General features: G+C 54.7%; 1 protein-coding gene across 4 annotated transcripts; it reads left to right on the forward strand.

Moving 5' to 3' along the window:
• Positions 1–2,748: 2,748 nt before the first annotated feature.
• On the forward strand, positions 2,749–15,890 carry CSF3R (colony stimulating factor 3 receptor). 4 transcript variants are annotated; one of them, XM_036447429.2, is made up of 17 exons: positions 2,835–2,880; positions 3,322–3,436; positions 5,121–5,207; positions 7,604–7,903; positions 8,800–8,923; positions 9,094–9,281; positions 10,220–10,389; positions 10,481–10,634; positions 10,735–10,814; positions 11,250–11,463; positions 12,475–12,663; positions 13,030–13,131; positions 13,762–13,908; positions 14,006–14,146; positions 14,325–14,418; positions 14,641–14,722; positions 15,136–15,890. In XM_036447429.2, the coding sequence occupies exons 3-17, from the start codon at positions 5,141–5,143 to the stop codon at positions 15,613–15,615; spliced, it is 2,532 nt and encodes an 843-aa protein (XP_036303322.1). In that variant the 5' UTR covers positions 2,835–2,880; positions 3,322–3,436; positions 5,121–5,140; the 3' UTR covers positions 15,616–15,890. The 4 variants fall into 4 exon arrangements, with proteins under 4 accessions (XP_036303321.1, XP_036303324.1, XP_036303322.1 ...); XM_036447428.2 differs by lacking the exon at positions 3,322–3,436 and having other exon boundaries at positions 2,749–2,880; XM_036447431.2 differs by lacking the exon at positions 3,322–3,436 and having other exon boundaries at positions 2,749–2,880; positions 14,644–14,722.
• Positions 15,891–18,192: the final 2,302 nt, after the last annotated feature.

An 18,192-nucleotide genomic window follows, 5' to 3' on the forward strand; every position in this document is an offset into this window, starting at 1 on the left:
GCAGTAATCTAGGTTTGTGTGATATTTATATCTCCCAACTATTTATCATGAAAATATCCAAACAGAGCCACCTTGAGCTTTACAGTGAGTATCTATCTACCCAGGATTCTGGTTCTGTTTTGAACGAAGAATCAATGGGGTTTGCTGAGCCTGCAGGGGCCTGTGGGACATCTCGGGGAAGTAACTGCAGACAGTTGGGTATTTCTATCAGGAACCAAAACTGTGGCCCAGGTCTACCTTCTCACACCAGGCTCAGAGAGCCCATTTTTTCTAAAAGAATCCTGTTAGAGATACTCTGCTAGTCAGTTGAAACCTAACCTTCCTGGGTCATAAATCCAATAAACTATGAACAGAAAATTATAAGCAATTGCAGAGAAATCATGGATAGAGACGATGTGAAAAATAAGATGGAGTCTATTTCACTCCCTCAAAAAAAAAGTTTGTTTAGCAGAATCCTTGTGAGTAAACGTGACTAGGTTCTGGCGAGCCTATAAAGACCCTGAACCTCACGGGTCTTCCCTCTGGGGTCCCAGAGTCCCCGTTTCTCCTTTGCTTGGCCACAGGCAATGGCAGGGAATACGCGGTGAAGAGCGGAGCAGTGAGGAAGGTGCTGCATTACTAACTGCCCTGTAACCTGGGGGCTGCCCCTGAGCTCTGTGAGGATCGGGGCCCCAAGGCTGGTGCCAAAGAGAAGCTCAGAGCAGAGCGAACCTTCCAGCCAGGGTCTGTTCTGAGCGGTGCTCCCCAAGGCAAGGGACAGGGAATGGCACCCGGCGGCGCTGGAGCCTGGGCTGGCCGGGCCTCAGAGCTTTGAGGTCAGGAAATCCGGAGCCAGAGGAGGGGGACATGGTTGCCACATCCCCTAGCCCCTTTAAGACCCCCAGGGCAGGAAGGCTGCCCGGCCGCACCAGCTTCCCTCCCAGGCTCCTTCCTGGGAGGAAGGGGCTGCCTGGGCCGCAGCAACAGGGCGAGGGAGGGAAGGAGGCTGGGCAGGTGTTGCAATCCACAGCCCCTGGGTCTGTCAGAGGCCAGGAGCCATTAACGACAGGCTGCGGAGAGAAGTCAGACTGCGCTGTTTTCAGGAACTTGCCTGCAGAAGAGAGCGGAGACCCAGAGGCCAGGCAGCGGGTCGGCAGAGGTGGTGGCACTTCAGGCTCCAGCGTGAGTAGGGGACCCCCAGGGAGAGCTGAGCCTTGGCCTTGATTGGGCTTAGAGTGCTGTGGCCATCCCCACCCACCCCCCCTACTTCCCCCAGCTCTGCCAAGTGCCAGCGCTCAGGGCCCCTAGGCCTGGGACCAGAGTTCCTGCCTTTAAGGTTTGTCCCTTGGACCAGGGACCCTAAGCACTGAATCTCTCTTCCCAGAGATGTGCCCGCGTGGGGGTGGGCATCGCAAACAGCGGGGCTCAGGGAAGGGCCTCATGGTGAGCCCTCTCACGCCTCTGCCTCTTGGAGATGTGTCTCCACCTCTCTCTGTCTCCACCTCGTTTGTTTCACTCTCCATTTCTCTCCCCTCAGCCCCTCTCTGGCTTGCCCAGCTGGAGCCTTTCTCTGTCTGCCTCTCTCTGTCTCTCACGTTTTCCTGACTTTAAATCTTAAACTCTTGCCGAAACTGGTTTGGCTCAGTGGATATAGCGTCAGTCTGTGGTTCAATTTCGGTCCAGGGCATGTACCTTGGTTGTGGGCACATCCCCAGTGGGGGGTGTGCAGGAGGCAGCTGGTCGATGTATCTCTCTCATAGATGTTTCTAGCTCTCTATCCCTTTTCCTTCCTCTCTGTGAAAAATAAATAAAATATATTTTTTTTAAAACTCTTAAACTCTCATGGGTATCAGACTGCTTCTCAGCCTCCAAGTGCCTCCGTCTCTGTGTCAACATCCTTGTCTCTTGGGCTCCTGGCTCCCCGCCTCTCAGGGCTCCCCTGCCTGTCTATCTCCATCGTCTGGATCTGCCCTGCGTAACTTCACTTTCTTTTTTTTTTCTTTTCTTTTTTTAAAATATATTTATTGATTTTTTTTTTTAATAAAAGAGGAAAATTAGTTTTAAAAAAAGAGAGAGAGAGGGATAGAGAGTTAGAAACATCGATGAGAGAGAAACATCAACCAGCTGCCTCCTGCACACCCTCTACTGGGGATGTGCCTGCAACCAAGGTACATGCCCTTGACCGGAATCAAACCCGAGACCCTTGAGTCCGCAGGCCCACACTCTATCCACTGAGCCAAACAGGATTTGGCCGAATTTCAGTTTCTCACTCTCTGTCTCAGTCTCTCTCTGAACCACATCTGGGAAGGCCTCTCCCTCTGTTGGTTCCCAGCTCCCTCCTCCCTCTCATCCTCCTGCCATAGAAACACCTCCCAGTGAACTAGAGTAGAAAGGACAGGGGAGAGGGGTGGGAATTGGAGAAGGTGGAGGGAGGGAGAGGAGAGGGAAGCAGAAAGAGGGGGTGTGGTGCAGGGCTCCCGGGGTAGCGGGTGTGCTGGGACCCAGAAAGAGCCAAAAGTGCCCAGCGGAGATGGCTGGAGCGAAAGGGAGACTTGGGGGGGAAAGGAGGTGCCAAGGAGCTGGAAGCAGGGGGCCCAGAAATGAGGCCTTGAGGCCATACAGCATGACACCGACAAAACAAGGTGGCCATCCCAGGAGGCTGTGACCACGCAGCTGCGCGCGGGGGAGGGGCGCTAAGCTCTCCTGTGTTCCGTGAGTTGGTGAAAATAACGTGGTTATTGAGTTCTTTCTCCCCGTGGCTCTGCACCACCAGGTGTTTTTATCAGGGTCATCTTGTTTCATCCTCACCACCACCCCGAGAAGAGGGTGCTATTCTTATCCCTCCTTCACAGATGGGGAAATTGAAGCTCGGAACGTAACTTGTCCAAGGTCACAAGGCTGGTAAGTGGCAGAGCTGTAGTTCAGGCCAGCTGGTCTGACTCACAGCTGGGCTCCCAACCTCTCCGCACACTGACCCCAAGCGAGGAGCCCGGGTTCCCACGGGCCCCAGTTCTCACCCCCGGGGGCGAGGAGGCACCCAGGCTGCCGTGGGGGACCAGGGACTGATGCCAGGGTCCCAGCACCCAGCAGCCCAGGGGGAAGGATGACTGGCCTCTTGGGGTTTGCGGGTCGGTGGCCCACTCTGAGCATGAGCCAGTGGTGAAGGGGTCCCTCATCGCCATAGGCTGGGCCTCAAGCTGAGCCTGCTGGGGCAACAGGGCTGGGGAGCAAATGGAGATGGAAACCAGAGTCCCAAAACCTGGGCCAAAGAAGCTAAATCTTCCCCAGCAAGAGTGGGAGGAGGGATGGGAGAGAGGGGGTAATCAAACCGATGTGGTCTAGGAAGAAGGTTGCCAATCACTGAGTGGTAGACTGGGGCACTCTGAACAGCTGTCCGCAAAGCTGCAGGGCTGAGGGGCAGGCGGAGGCTGAAATCCAGCTCTTCTCCAGTTACCAGGTCCTAGTGCGGGCCAGCCACCTGGTATCATGCTACTGTGATACTTGTGGGGAGTCTGGGGGTTCTTAAGGCCCCTACAAGCGGAAAGAGCCTTGGGTATCTGGGCAGTTGTTAGTCACACCTCTGTGTGGGAGGGAGAGGAGCTCTCGCCCTCATGAGCACAGAGGATCTGCTGGGGCACCACCTATGTTTTTGTGAATGTGCGTGCTGGCTGGTCAGCGATTCCCACCAAGTGTCCGTTAGTGCTGGAGAATCAGGAGTCTGGCCCCCACACCCCAATGGGATCAAGTGGAGGTTTAGGTGGAAGCCCACCCCGGCATTCTTCCTGAGACCGGAACCAATGCTCCCTCTACCCAGGCACTGTCGCCATGACTACAGGATGCCTGGCCCCAGAAGGCCTCCAGAGGTCTGTGCCCAGAATTGGGGGGAGTGAGGGGAGGTGACACCCCAGTGTGTCCCACCTTTCAGCCCACCTTTCCTTCCAGCCATTGCCATGGCAGCCAGCTTCCCACAGGTGTAGCCTGACAGCCCTTGGCCTCAGCTGCCCCAGGGAGCTGTCCCTCTCTGCCGGGGAACACCTCAGACACCTCTGGCATGACTCACCCGGCAGAACCTGCCTCACACTCATGCATGTGCAACCTGGATGTGCCAGGCAGTTAATACCTCAAGGGACATCCCTAGACCAATGGGGACAGGCGTCGGGGCATGAGTGTCCCCAACCTCCCTCTCGTGCAAAGGTAAACCGTCCCTGGGGTGGACAGTTCTGAGGCATGTACACGGCTCCTTGGAAAGTTCCAGCAGGATTGAGTCCTGGTTGTCCACAGAGGTGACATGTCCTTTGTAAATATTTCTCTCTTTTCCGTGTCCAGAGAGCAGTCCAGTTCTTGAGGAGGGACGGCTGGGGATTGAGAAAACGAAAGAAAAAGACAGACACAGAGATAGAAGTAAAAAGCTGGGGCCGGGTGGGACCGCTGCCCTCTTCTGATGGAGAGACAGTGACTCTGAGCCCATACAGCATGTTTATTTTATACAGCGAGAAAAACAGGAAGTTTTACTAAAAGCCAAGACAAAGAAAATTATTCTAATTCTATGGTGGGCCCGGCTCATATTCCCGGGCATCTGGGCAGAAATGAAAGTCAGGCTGACAACACTTCTGCCTTTTGGCAGAGTGTGATTCCAGGGCGGGGCTTTGCCTACTGCCCTGGATTCAGCGGACAATTTAAAGAAATGCCCATGTGCCTTCCCAGGCGCTCTCTACAGTCCTTGTGTTGGCTTTCCCTTCTTACCTGATTCATTCCTCCTACTCCCTTGCTCTGTCCCTGGGACCTTCCTAAAATACAATAGATGGCCCGCATGCAAGCCGCATCTCAGGCTCCTCTTAGTGAGGGGAGAGGGGAAACCCAGGGAAGGAGGAAATGCTGTTCCTTGCTGCTCCTTCCCCTGCTCTCTCTGGAAGGCAGTACAATAACAACAGTGCCTGTCACTTACAGTCATTTCCCGAGTGCCAGGGCTCCTCCTCAAAGCCCTGTGGAGTAGTATAGGCTGTTACCTCCATTTTACAGACAAAGAAATGGAGGCTCAACGAGGTCAAGTAACCTAGCCAGAGCCGCACTGCGGCAGAAAAGCACTGACCTCCGCTCTGACTCCCAAGTCCAAGGCCTTAACTGTGCCCCTCTGCTTCCAGGTGAACAGCAAGCTGGCACGATGGTGGTGGGGCTGGGAACCTGGAGCCTGGCCAGAGCTGCTCTGATCATCCTGCTGCTCCCTAGAAGTGAGTGTGGCCGGGGCGGGTGCCGCGGCGGGAGAGGAGCTACAGGGAGAGATTTCAGGGTCGGCGGAGAGAAGCCTGTCCCCGCACTGCCCCTGGGAATCCCAGAGAACCCCAAGAGAATGAGACTGGGCCACAGGTTCAGGGTAGCTGGGCTCCCATCATGGACTTCTGCAACCCGCTCCCCGGGAGGAATGGTGAGGGCACTGAGCTGTGTCAGCCTGGAAAAGGCCGGGGATTGGGGGTGGCAGATCTTTCTGCTGATCTCTGCCAGCTGTCAGAGGAGCCTCTGGCTTCTGTGCAGTCTTCACGGGCAGCAGAGGGATCAGGGCGGAAGCCCCAGGAGGTAGGTTTCATCCTGAAATAAGGAAGCCCAGGCAGAGCCCTCCTCCTGCAGAAACTCTGTCCTGAGAGGTGAAGACCCTCCCATCTCTGGGGGCGTCCAAGTTGATGCCCAAATTGACAGCAATGCTGCACAGCGGGGCTTGGCAAACTCCATCCGACAGTAACATTCAGGCTTTGCAGGCCACGGGCAGTCTCTGTGGCGGGTTCTTATTTGGTTTTTGGTTTTGTTTGTTTTAACCCTTTAAAAATGTAAACACCGCCAAAGCCGGTTTGGCTCAGTGGACAGAGCGTCGGTCTGCCGGCTGGAGGGTCCCGGGTTTGATTCCGGTCAGGGGCATGTACATTGGGTGCGGGCACATCCCGGTGGGGGGTGCGCAAGAGGCAGCTGGTCGATGTTTCTCTCTCATCGATGTTCCTGGCTCTCTGTCCCTCTCCCTTCCTCTCTGTAATAATTTGAACAATAAAGATTTTTTAAAATAAAATAAAATATAAATATAAATGCCCTTCTTAGCTGGCAGGCCATAGACAAACAGGGACCCTGGCCCTGCTGAAGAAGACATAGCATCGGGTGGTGCCTTGAAGTAAATAGTTTTGCAAGACTCCTTCCAGTCCAAAATTCTGCGTCTGAGAAGTGCCAGGAGTCCCACAAACTTGCGCTGTGACCCTGGACAAATTGTTCCTCCTCGGAGGGCCTCGACATCCCCATCAGAAAAATGGGCGGAGGACCCCTGAGAGAGGAGAGGGGGTATGGTGGCCAAAGCGCAGAGCTTTATTCTATATGTGTTCACCTCGGGCTGCTCTGCGAGGCGCTGGGAATACAGCAGTGAGAGAAACAGCGAGGTCTCTGGCCTCTCGGAACCGCTGCTCTAGCTGAGGGGACAGACAAGCAAATAATCACATGGCTATAATTATGAAAGATAAGAGCTTTGGGAAAGTTCAGGGGGCTTGGCCTGGTCTGGTTACATCCAAGATGCATAAATGTTAACCAGGGGAAAGAGGGGTGGGAGGAAAAGACACCCTCAAAAAGCAACAGCAGGTGCAAAGATGCTGATATTGAAGAGCCTGGCATTTTTTAAAATATATTTTATTGATATTTTTACAGAGAGAAAGAGAGAGGGGCAAAGAGTTAGAAACATCACTAAGAGAGAATCATTGATCAGCTGCCTCCTGCACACCCCCTACTGAGGATGTACCCGCAACCAAGGTACATGCCCTTGACCGGTATCGAACCTGGGACCCTTCAGTCCGCAGGCCGACGCTCTATCCACTGAGCCAAACTGGTTAGGGTGAGCCTGGCATTTTCAAGGAATTGCAAGAAGCCAGGGTGACCAGAGCTGAGAGAGTGTGGTCTGAACTGGAAGTGGGAGGATTAGGCAGAATCCAGGCCTCGCGGGCTGTGAGAGGCTCTGAGTCTTTATCCCGGCAGCAAACACTCACTGTTCTAAGTGCCTTACACACGTGATCACACCCAGTGCTTCCATACCAGGGTCACATAATTAACAAGCAGTAGGACCAGGCTCTAAGCCTAGGCAGTCTAGCTCCAACAGCCTCGGTCCTCCCTGTCCACCATACTGCCTTTCGGAGCAGCCACATGCCCCTGCAGCACTGAGCTTGAGGTGCGGATCAACCAGGTCTGAATTCTGAAAAGGTGGCCGTGGTTGCAGCTGCGGGGCTCTTATCATTCTCAGCACCGCTTTCGCCACTCTTGGGGCCTGTAGACGCTAACTGCACAACTCTCCCGAAGTTCCCATTCAGGGTGTCACACTGGCAGCTTGCCATCAGCCACGGTGGGAATATTCCACCAGGGAAAGCAGCCGTACTACAGATTAGGACGGGTTTTTCCCTGCACAGCTGGTTGATACACTTTTATGCACACACCACCGTCTCTGTCTCCTCCCCCAAGAGCTTCTCACAGTCCCAAACACAGCACCCCACTCCAGCTCCCGCATCTTAGGCTGGGGGAGGCCCTGAGTCGAAGAGTACAAAGGCCTAGCGTATGGCCTGGCTCTGCCAGGCGGAGGAGTCACTCACGGCCCCATTCTCTTCCATCCCAGGCCTGGAGCAGTGCGGGCGCATCAGCGTCTCAGCCCCCATCGTCCGCCTGGGAGACGCCATCATGGCCTCCTGCGTCATCAACAGGACCACCTGCAGCCACCTGGATCCAGAGTCTCAGATTGTGTGGAGATTGGGCACAGAGCTTCAGCCCGGAGGGAGGCAGCAGCGCTTGCCCGATGGGACCCTGGAATCCACCATCACCTTGCCCCACCTCAACGACCCTCGGGCCCTTCTCTCCTGCTGTCTGAGCTGGGGCAGCAGCCTGCAGATCCTGGACCAGGCTGAGCTGCAGGCAGGCTGTAAGTCTCTTGCTCTGCCTCCAAGGCACCTCCCCTCCCCCCCAAAAAAAAATTACTAATAAGAACTACTCTTCCTGGAGCTCTTGCTCAATGGCATTTTGTGGGCTCGATGTTAGGCCATCTTCCCTACCAGTGGATAGTGCTGTTTAGCCCCATTTTACAGATGAGAAAACTGAGGTTCAGAGAGGGTAAGTAACGTGCTGAATGAAGGTCACAAACTGATAAGGATGGAGCAAAGATTTATACCAGGCAGTGTGGCCTGAGAACCAGTGTAGTAACTCAGTATGGCCGCCGAGTAAGCCCAGCTCCCCAGCCACAGGAGGCTGTGTCCAGAGAAGACATTCTCCACCAGCTGGAATTGCTCCCAGCTTCTTCCCCTCCCCAGTCTCAGCCTTCTGCACAAGCTGCAAAGAATGGAGTCTGTGCCAAGCCAGTGCATAAGAAAAAACAAACACAGATAGACCAAGGTTTTTGTGTAAGAATCAATAATAGTGCTCTGATAAGTACATAGATAAGTCATTCTGCCTTCACAGTAACCTGGGGGCAGGTACATTACCATTATCCCCATTTTACAGATGAGGAAACAGAGCCGTTAAGTGACTTCAAGATCACACAGCTAATGAGTGGCAGAGCCAGAGTGAAGCCAGACCCTGTCTGTCACTGTGAAAGGGGGTGGAGCTGAGGGGTTTGAGGCTCTGTGAGGCCTGACCCTGTGCATGCCTGCATCTCAGTGCCCCCCCCCTTGTCCCCCCCCCCAAGCTGCATGAAGACAGGCGAATAAACAACGTGGCCCCAGAGCAGGGAATGACCCAGAGCAGGGAAACAAGCCTGTTGGTCCCGGTGGGAGCTATTTGAGTGTCCCACCCAAAGCCCTCACTCTCCCACCCTGTGCACAGACCCTCCAGCCACACCCCACAACCTGTCCTGCCTCATGAACCTCACCACCGAGAGCCTCAACTGCCAGTGGGAGCCAGGACGTGACACCCACCTGACTACCAACTTCACCCTAAAAAGCTTCAAGTGAGTAAGGTCTCTATTCCAGCCCCACTCCTGGGTTGGGGCATGGGTAGGACTGTGGGGTGGGGCATGGGTAGGACTGTGGGAATGAGGGAGACAGAGACAAAGACGGGAGGGAGAAGGGAACTTTGCTTTCTTCCTCTGCTTGACACCCAAGCCTGGCCTGTTGGCAGGAGCCGGGGCAACTGCCAGGATCAGGAGGAAGCCATCCCTGACTGCGTGCCTGAGGGCGGCCAGAGCCGCTGCTCCATCCCACGCAGACACCTGCGGCTCTACCAGAGCATGGGCATCTGGGTGCAGGCGGAGAACGTGCTGGGGACCAGCGTGTCCCCGCAGCTGTGCCTGGATCCCATGGACGTTGGTGGGTGATGCCCTGGGTACGGGGGCAGGGGGAAGAGGCTCCCACAAAGGGCAGGCCCAGAGAGGCACAGAGAAGGAAACACAGACCCAGAGACAGACAGACAGACACTGGAAGACCTAGGGATAGAGGACGAGGAGAGAGACGGAGACCAGGTGGGATGCAGTTGGAGACAGAGCTATGGAGACACAAACATGGGAGAAACACAGACACAGGGAGACTCATTCGTTCCTTCGGCAGATTTCTCAAAATGCCCACTAGGTGCTGGGCACTGATCTGGGTGCTGGGGATGCAGCAGAGAGCAAAAGAGCAAAAACCCTGCCCTGGAACGTTACCTTCTAATGGGCAGAATAAATAAGACGGCAGAGAGCTGAGGATAAGCGTGATGGGGACATGGAAGCGGAGAAGGGGGGGAGAGATGGGGGTGGGGAGCAGGTGCTATTCCAGTAAGGTGGTCAGGAAGACCTCATGGAGAAGGTGACATTTGAAAAGATCCTTGAAAGAAATGAAGGAGCAAGACACTATTAACAAAGAGTTAACCCTTTGCCATAGGTGAGTTCTGCCTTAGTATGTGCCAGGTAGATTCTTCAGTGTCTGCTCACAGAGACTTCTCCAGAAGTCTCCAAGGCACATGCAAAGTGCATGCAAATCACACACAAATGCATCCAAGTCTGTGGAGGAAAAGTGTTCTGGGAACAACCAGTGCACCCTGGGGTGAGAGTGTGAAACAGACCCAGAGAGAAACAGACACAGACACAGCGACAGGCCCGCAGAAACGCGGTAGCATGGAGATGAAGAGAAAGAGCAAGAAAGAAAGACACAAGGCCCCTCGGATGGAGACCCAGGGAGAAAAACGGGACTACAGACAGGGAGAAGAGGGAGCTAAGGCAGGGCCTATCCGATGGGGGAGGGAAAGGACCTGACAACCCCTCTCCCTGCAGTAAAACTGGAGCCCCCCACCCTGTGGGCCCTGGACCCCAGCCCTGAGGTGGCTCCACTCCAGCCAGGCTGCCTACAGTTGCACTGGGAGTCATGGAAGCCAGCCCTGTACATAGACCAGAAGTGCGAGCTGCGCCACCAGCCACAGCCTGGGGGAGCCGGCTGGACCCTGGTGAGGTGGAGGGCAACCCCAAGAGCCCTGGGTGGGGGTGGCCCTGAAGGGCACAGGAATCCAGGCTCAGCGCCACACCTTCCTCCCCCAGGTGGGCCCCCTGCCCTCCAAGGCCCTTCAGCATGAGCTCTGCGGACTCCTCCCATCCACCGCCTACACCCTGCAGATGCGCTGCACCCGCTGGCCCCTGCCCGGCCACTGGAGTGACTGGAGCCCTGGCCTGGAACTGACCAGCATGCAACAGGGTAAACTGGTGGGGAGGGGCTGGCAGCAGCCGTCAGGACCCAGTCCCCCCCCTCCTAAGCCCTCCCTGACCAGCACCCCCTCCTCTCGCTCCATCCACAGCCCCCAACGTCAGGCTGGACACGTGGTGGCGGCAGAGGCAGCTGGACCGCAGGACAGTGGACACGCAGCTATTCTGGAAGGTGACTCTGAAGCCACCCCTGTGAGCCGGGGCTCAGGACTCCACCAGCTCTGGGTGGCGTGGATGCATTTGTGTGTGATTTGCATGCACTTTGCATGTGCCTTGGAGACTTCTGGAGAAGTCTCTGTTAGTAGACACTGAAGAATGTACCTGGCACATACTAAGGCAGGACTCACCTATGGCAAAGGGTTAACTCCTTGTTAAGTGCCTGTTGCACACACCAACTTGCTTCTTCCTCCTCTCCCTCCTAGGACCCGTCACAGGGCAACAGAGGGAGGAAGGGAGGAAGGGAGGAAGGCTGGCCTTCCTGGGTGTGGGGGGACACTCAGCTCCTGTGGTCCACCCCCCCACACACATCAAGAAGCGCACCCTTCCCCGCCCCCACTCAAGATGAGATGTGCATCCCCCTATCTTTTTCCTCCTATGCCCGCCACAGCCAGTGCCCCTGGAGGAAGACAGCGGGCAGATCCAAGGGTACCTGGTCTCCCGGAGAGCCTCCGGCCAGGCTGGAGCAGTCCCGCCCCTCTGCAACACCACCGAGCTAAACTGCACCTTCCACTTGCCTCCAGAAGTCCAGGAGGTGGTCCTCGTGGCCTATAACCCCGCCGGGACCTCCCCCCGCACCCCAGTGGTCTTCTTGGAGAGCACAGGTAAAGGGGGCCGCAGCTAGTGCAGCATGGCGGTGAAGCATGGACATGTGAAGGCTCGACTGCCTGGGTCCAAATCTAGCCCTGTCACCTGATAACGGTGTGACCTGGGCAAGTCACTTAACCTCCCTGGCCTCAGTTTACTCATCTACCCTGTTCCCCCGAAACTAAGACAGTGTCTTATATTAATTTTTTCTCCCAAAGTTGCGCTAGGTCTTATTTTCAGGGGATGTCTTATCTTTCCATGTACTAGGTCTTATTTTCGGGGAAACATGGTAGCAAATGGGGATGATAGAGCCCCCACCTCAGAGGGTTGTTGTGGAGATTATTAGTTAATGCACGTGCCTGGCACAAAGTAACTGTTCGGTATGTGTTAGCTATTTTAATCATGAGCCAGAACCAGGTTAGCAATGGTGGTGCCTACACACACACACACACACACACACACACACACACACACAGTCCACTCTGCCAAGGAAGATGGCAGAGAAAGCCCTACATTTTTCCAACTGGAACACGGTCCCTGAACTAATTGGCCATTCTCCAGGGACCAGCCGCCACCACCCCCAGGTTCCCCTGAACATGGGTCCTCACAGGTGTGACTAACAGTGACAATAGCTAATGGTCCCACTGCCTAGCTACATGCCTCAGATGTTACTTCACCTCTCTGTGTCTGTTTTCTCATTGATAAGATGGGGACAGTGGTAGTGCCCCTGTCATGGGATTGTTAGCAGACATCAAGGACTCTACTTAGCACACACCAAGAATGCCAGAGTGTTAGCTTTTGTCACTACCAAGCGGTACTCTACACGAGTTCCACTTCATCTCATCGCTTCTGCCCCAAGATTCGATAAGGGAGGAACTTCTATCATCGTTTCCATTTCACAGATGAGGAAACTGAGGCTCAGATATTGACTTGTTAAGTAGCAAAGCCAGGATTTGGGCCCAGGCTTCAAGCTCTAGAGCCTGCATTTTTATTCACCTTCATCCCATCTTCTCCTGCTCTGTCTCCAGGCCCACCCCTGAGCAGACTCCATACCGTCGCCCGAGACCCTCACAGCCTCTGGGTGGGCTGGGAACCCCCCAGCCCTCCGCCTCGGGGCTATGTGATTGAATGGGGCCCAGGGCCCCCCAGCCCCAGCCGCAGCCAGATGACTTGGAAAATGGAGCATAATGGAAGCATTGCAGGGACCCTGCTACAAGGTGAGGCAGGCCTGGGGGAGTGGGCGGGTGGGCAGGGCTGGGAGACAGGGACGCAGTGGGTCAGGGGCGACCTGAACCACCCCAGACAAACAGATTCCCAAGTCTTTTCTTCGTCCTTCAGTGTTCTCACCTTATATCCTCTGAATCAGGAAGTTCCTCTTATAGTCTAACTGGATCCTCTCTTGCTACAGCTCTGGCTGTGCCACCTTTCTAGCTCTCTCTTCCCCTTTTTCTTCCTTACCCCTCCCAACTGACCTGAAGAAGAGGCCTGGCCCAGGTTAGCCCCAAATAGAGGTCTGGGGTTAGCTCCTGATCATCAGCAGAGGCTGCCCCTCACCAGGGTGCCTCCCCGTTTTCTCTCCACAGAGAACATCCGGCCCTTTCAGCTCTACGAGATCACCGTGACCGCCCTGTACCAGGACACCACGGGACCCTCCCAGCACATCTACGCCTACTCCCAAGAGACGGGTTCGTCAGCCACCAGGCCCTTCCCAGAATCCCCTTTCCTCTGTCTCAAGGCCTGCCCAGGTCCCGCCCACCAGGGCCAGGAGGAAGTGTTTCCTTCTTCCCGACCTCTGGCCCAAGGAGAGTTCCCCCAACCCAGCCCCCGACCCCGGCTAAGATCACCCCTGGCTTACACTGGACCCCTGTGGCTACCAAGAAGTCAGGTGGTTTGGTGATAGAAATTAGGCCGTGAGTTTGGCGGAATTCAGGGAACAAACTCAGTCAATTGTCCTGACAGAAATAAGGTGTCACGTGTGGTAGGTAGAAGAAATAGAGAGAGGGCCTGGCATAGACTCAGAGAGTGAGTGGCAGAAATCGAAGAGTGAGTAGGACAAGATCAGGCCTGGTAGAAATCAGGGAGTGAGGCTTTGGAGTCAGAGAGAACCCGGTTCAGATCCTGACTTGGTCACTTGTTAGCAGTAGGTGGGGTTCGGTCCAAGTCCCTGAGAAAATGAAGCTTGGATGGGCATCCCCTCGGACTCTGGTGTCACCCACGTCGCAGTATGTCTCAGTTCTTGGGTCTGAGGAGCCGCGAGAAGTTCAGCGGGGCTCTCCCCCGTGCCCCTGTCAACCTGCACCTCTCTCTCCCGGCAGCCCCCTCTTATACCCCAGAGCTGCATCTAAAGCACATTGGCAAGACCTGGGCCCAGCTGGAGTGGGTGCCCCCGGCCCCTGAGCTGGGGAGGAGCCCTCTTTCCCACTACACCATCTTCTGGACCAATGCTCAGGGCCAGTCATTCTGTGAGTCTTTCCTCAGCCCCAGAACGCCCGGGAGGGAGTAGCCTTGGAGGGAGCCTCGGCATCGGGGCCCAGGCTGACCATTCTCCTCTGTTCCCAGCCGCCGTCCTTAATGCTTCCGCCCACGAGTTTGTCCTCCCCGGCCTGGAGCCTGCCAGCTTGTACCACGTCCACCTCATGGCTGCCAGCCGGGTGGGGGCCACCAACAGTACAAGCCTCACCCTGATGACCTTGGCCCCAGGTAAGTGGGAAAAGGGGCTGGCCAGACAAGGCTGTTGGGAGGGTGCCTCAGACCAAAGCTCTCCATTTTTAGAGTCAGAGGGAGGAGACCAAGCCCTGCTGTGGATCCTACTCTGAGAGAGGAGGACCAGCCTTACCCGCATGCACTCTAATCTCTCCTGGCTTTTCCCTCACCCCAGAGGACTTCGACCTGCACATCTTCTTGGGCCTGTCCGGCCTCCTGCTCTCGCTCATCTGCCTCTGCTGGGCTGCCCGGTTCTGCTGCCGACCCAGGTGAATCGAGAGATCTGACACCCAGATACCCCTCCCCACAAGGAATTGCAGGCCCACCCCAGCCTTTCAGGCCTCAGGGCCCGTGTCTGGGAGTCAGGCCCCCCACCTTCTCCTCTCTGCACTGAGCAGCCATGCCTCCCGCTGCGGGGGATGGGTGGGAGACCGGCTGGAAAGATGGGAGGGCTTGCCTGGCCCTACCTTTACCTGCCCCCCCTTCTACAGCAGGAAGAATTCCCTCTGGCCGAGTGTCCCAGACCCAGCCCACAGCAGCCTGGGCTCCTGGGTGCCTAACGCCCCCGCGGAGGTGAGAACCCTGGAGGAAGAGGGACATGGGACAGGGGGGGGGGGGTGGGCCCACGTTCAAAGTGAAGAGCTGCCCCTCTGAGGATGAATACTCAGGCCTTCCTTTCACTTTCTAGCAAGATCCACTCCCTCTGCAGACCTGAGTTTGCCCAGTTTATCCCAGCCCTCCCCATTTCAAAGCCTCAGACATCCCACTGTGAAAGGAGACTAATCCCACACAGAACTGTTGCAGAGATTTACCAAGATGATTCTGAATGGCACATAGCGCACCACACGAACCTATGAGGCGCTTTGCAGGTGCAAATCTTTGAGTTTCAACAGACAGCCGTAGGAAGGTCCCCAGCTCAGGAAGGGACAGAGGCTGGGGCGAACATCTGAAATGAATCATGCCCTCACCCCATGTCCTGTGTCCAGGAGATCTACCAGCTGCCCAGCCTTTGGGACACCAGCATGCCACCCATCACCAAGATCACGGTGCTGGAGGAGGAGGAGAAGCAGCCAGGGCCCTGGGAGGCCCAGGAGAGCTCAGGAACCTGTGGCCTTCCCGCCCTGGTCCAGGCCTATGTGCTCCAGGGGGACCCAAGAGCATCTACTATCCAGCCCCAGGCCCAGTCAGACAGCAGCGACCAGGTCCTTTACGGGAAAGTGATGGGCAGCCCCACCGGCTCAGGGCCAGTGGACTACATCCGCTGCGACTCCACTCAGCCCCTCTTGGGGGGCCTCACCCCGAGCCCCAAGATCTATGAGAATATCTGGTTCCAGACCAGCTCCCGAAGGTCCCCAGAGCCTCTAGTCCCCAACCAGGAGGATGACTGTGTCTTTGGGCCACTGCTTGACTTCCCCCTCCTGCAGGGGCTCCAGGTCCATGGGGTAGAAGGGCTGGGGGGCTTCTAGGGCTTTCTGGGATGTCCCAGCAGGCTCTGCCTCTTGAAAGGCTTGGGCCATCAGAGAGGAGGCGAGGGTCAGAAAGCCTGTCACTAAAAAACCACCCTGTTCCAGGAAAGGCAGAAAGGCTCCCTGTTTCCCGCTGTCTGAGGCCCCCAGCATCCCTCCCCATTGCCCAGTATCCATGGGCTGGGCCTCCCACTTTAAAGGCCCCCAGCCTGTCCACTATAGTGCCTTTTGTGCCTCTTTCCTATCATTTCAGTCTCTTCAACTGGTTTATGGTTCCGTTTGATTTGGTTTTATTTTAAGAAACTCTTGCCCTAACCGGTTTGGCTCAGTGGATAGAGTGTCGGCCTGTGGACTGAAAGGTCCCAGGTTCAATTCCGGTCAAGGGCATGTACCTTGGTTGCGGGCACATCCCACTGGGAGGTGTGCGGGAGGCAGCTGATCAATGTTTCTGACTTTCTATCCGTTTCCCTTCCTCTCTGTAAAAAAAAAAAATCAATAAAATATATTTTTTTAAAAAGAAAGAAAATCTTGTGTGTGCTTGAGTCTCTGTTCTTTTTCTTTTCGGGGCCCTGGCAGTTGGGGCCGGGGGTCTGTACCTCTTGGAATTGTTGGTTGATTTTTTTCCTTCATTCATTCAACCAGAACCCTACTGGCAGCAGGGACTCAAAAATGCCTTGGCTTAGTCCATTCTCAGAGAGCTCCATTTTAGTGGAGAGTTGAAAACTGACCCCTAGGACATAGTGGCCAGGGTTATCTGGAGGGAGTCACAGAGTAAAATACAGAGATACAGACCTCAGGAAAAAAGTAACTTCTGTTGGGAAAATATAATTCAAAACGAAATATCCCACCAACCTAGAAAAACTCCTCTACAAAGGCAGAAAATGAAGAAACCAGTTTTCTTACTGAATGAGCATTAAACCAGAATGTGATGTGTACCACAGACAATTAGCTAAAGCGATTGCAAAGACAAGAAGAAATCATACTCTTGCCTGGCTGGTGTTGCTCAGTGAGTGAGCATTGACCCACGAACCAGGAGGTCACAGTTGATTCCTGGTCAGACCACATCCCCAGTGTGGGGCAGGCAGGAGTCAGCCCATCAATGATTCTCTCTCATCATTGATATTTCTATCTTTCTCTCCCTCTCCCTTTCTCTGAAATCAATTTTAAAACATACATTTAAAAAGAAATTTTACTCTTTTATATAGTCAAGTGAATCTGACTTAATGCATCTATTTTTCTCAAGATAAACAATAACTAGTTCTTAAGCAAGAGGATTTGACAGCACCATTTGTCACACAGGGGTCATTCTAAAGTCACCTGATCAATGGGGTAGTCACCTGTATTTGCTAACTGCATTTGTCCAAAAGAAAAATAAATTTCTCATATCTTTATGAGAGGATGTAGGTTTGCTACTTGGAGCTAGGCACTAGCTGAAGTTAGGTTCCTAGCCTGCCTCCCACAGAAACTGGGCGGGAGACAGGAGCACTATCCTCCTTAATGACTGCATTTCAAAGAGATGGCTCCGACATCCTAGAGAAAGGCATTCCTGGGTTGTAACACTGGCAAGAGGCTTACTTAGCTTTTTAAAAAATGTGCACACACTGCTGAAACCGGTTTGGCTCAGTGGTAGAGCTTTGGTCTGCGGACTGAAAGGTCTCAAGTTCAATTCCGGTCAAGGGCATGTACATTGGTTGCGAGCACATCCCCAGTAGGGGGTGTGCAAGAGGCAGCTGGTCGATGTTTCTCTCTCATCAATGTTTCTAGCGCTCTCTCTCTCCTTTCCGCTCTGTAAAAAAATCAATAAGATATATTTTTTTTAAATGTGCACACATTTCAAAAGGGCAGAAAGAATTCACAATTAACAAGTATTCTTTTCTCCTTTCTGCAACAGGGAGAATTAAATTTTCTTTTCCCTACTTTTCATTTGGATTTGACCTTACATTTCACAAATATTATCACTGCTACTACTTATTGCATGTTCACTATACACCAGGTGCTTCGCAGACAACTGCCTCAATTAATTCTAATAACCTAAAAGACATATACTGCTACTGCCATCCTCCTTTGATGGATGAGTACACCGTGACCCAGAAAGGCTAGGTGACTTTTTCAGAATCACATGGCGAGTAAAGGGCTGAGGTAGGATTCCAGCCCAGAGCTGCCTGATTCCACAGTCAGCGACCTTAACCTCCAGGCTACGAAGCCGCCAGGGAGGAAGCTGAAACCCAGCGCTTTGTCCTGGACTTGGAGAGGATGGGGGGGGGGGGGGGGGGGAGAGTCTGCGGGGGAGGGGGGATGAATACTAGGTTCGGGAGAGAAGGCTAAACAGACCCCACGGAAGCCCCCAAAATAATCGGAGCCGAGGTCAGAAACGCAGGGCGGGGTGCGTGCCCGAGGAAAAGTGGCTTCGTAGAGTGTATGCGGCACTGCACAACACTAACCACTAACGCGGCCAGGCAATCACCAAGCCCCCCCATCTCGAGCGACCGCTAACTGGTCCTCTCCGCTCGCGCCAGCGCACGTCATCACCGAGTGCCGCCTCTGCAATCAGCCGCTCGGCGCTCCTCTGCTCCGGTC

This window comes from Pipistrellus kuhlii, unplaced genomic scaffold (assembly GCF_014108245.1).
Source record: "Pipistrellus kuhlii isolate mPipKuh1 unplaced genomic scaffold, mPipKuh1.p scaffold_m20_p_2, whole genome shotgun sequence".
Lineage (NCBI taxonomy): Eukaryota > Metazoa > Chordata > Mammalia > Chiroptera > Vespertilionidae > Pipistrellus > Pipistrellus kuhlii.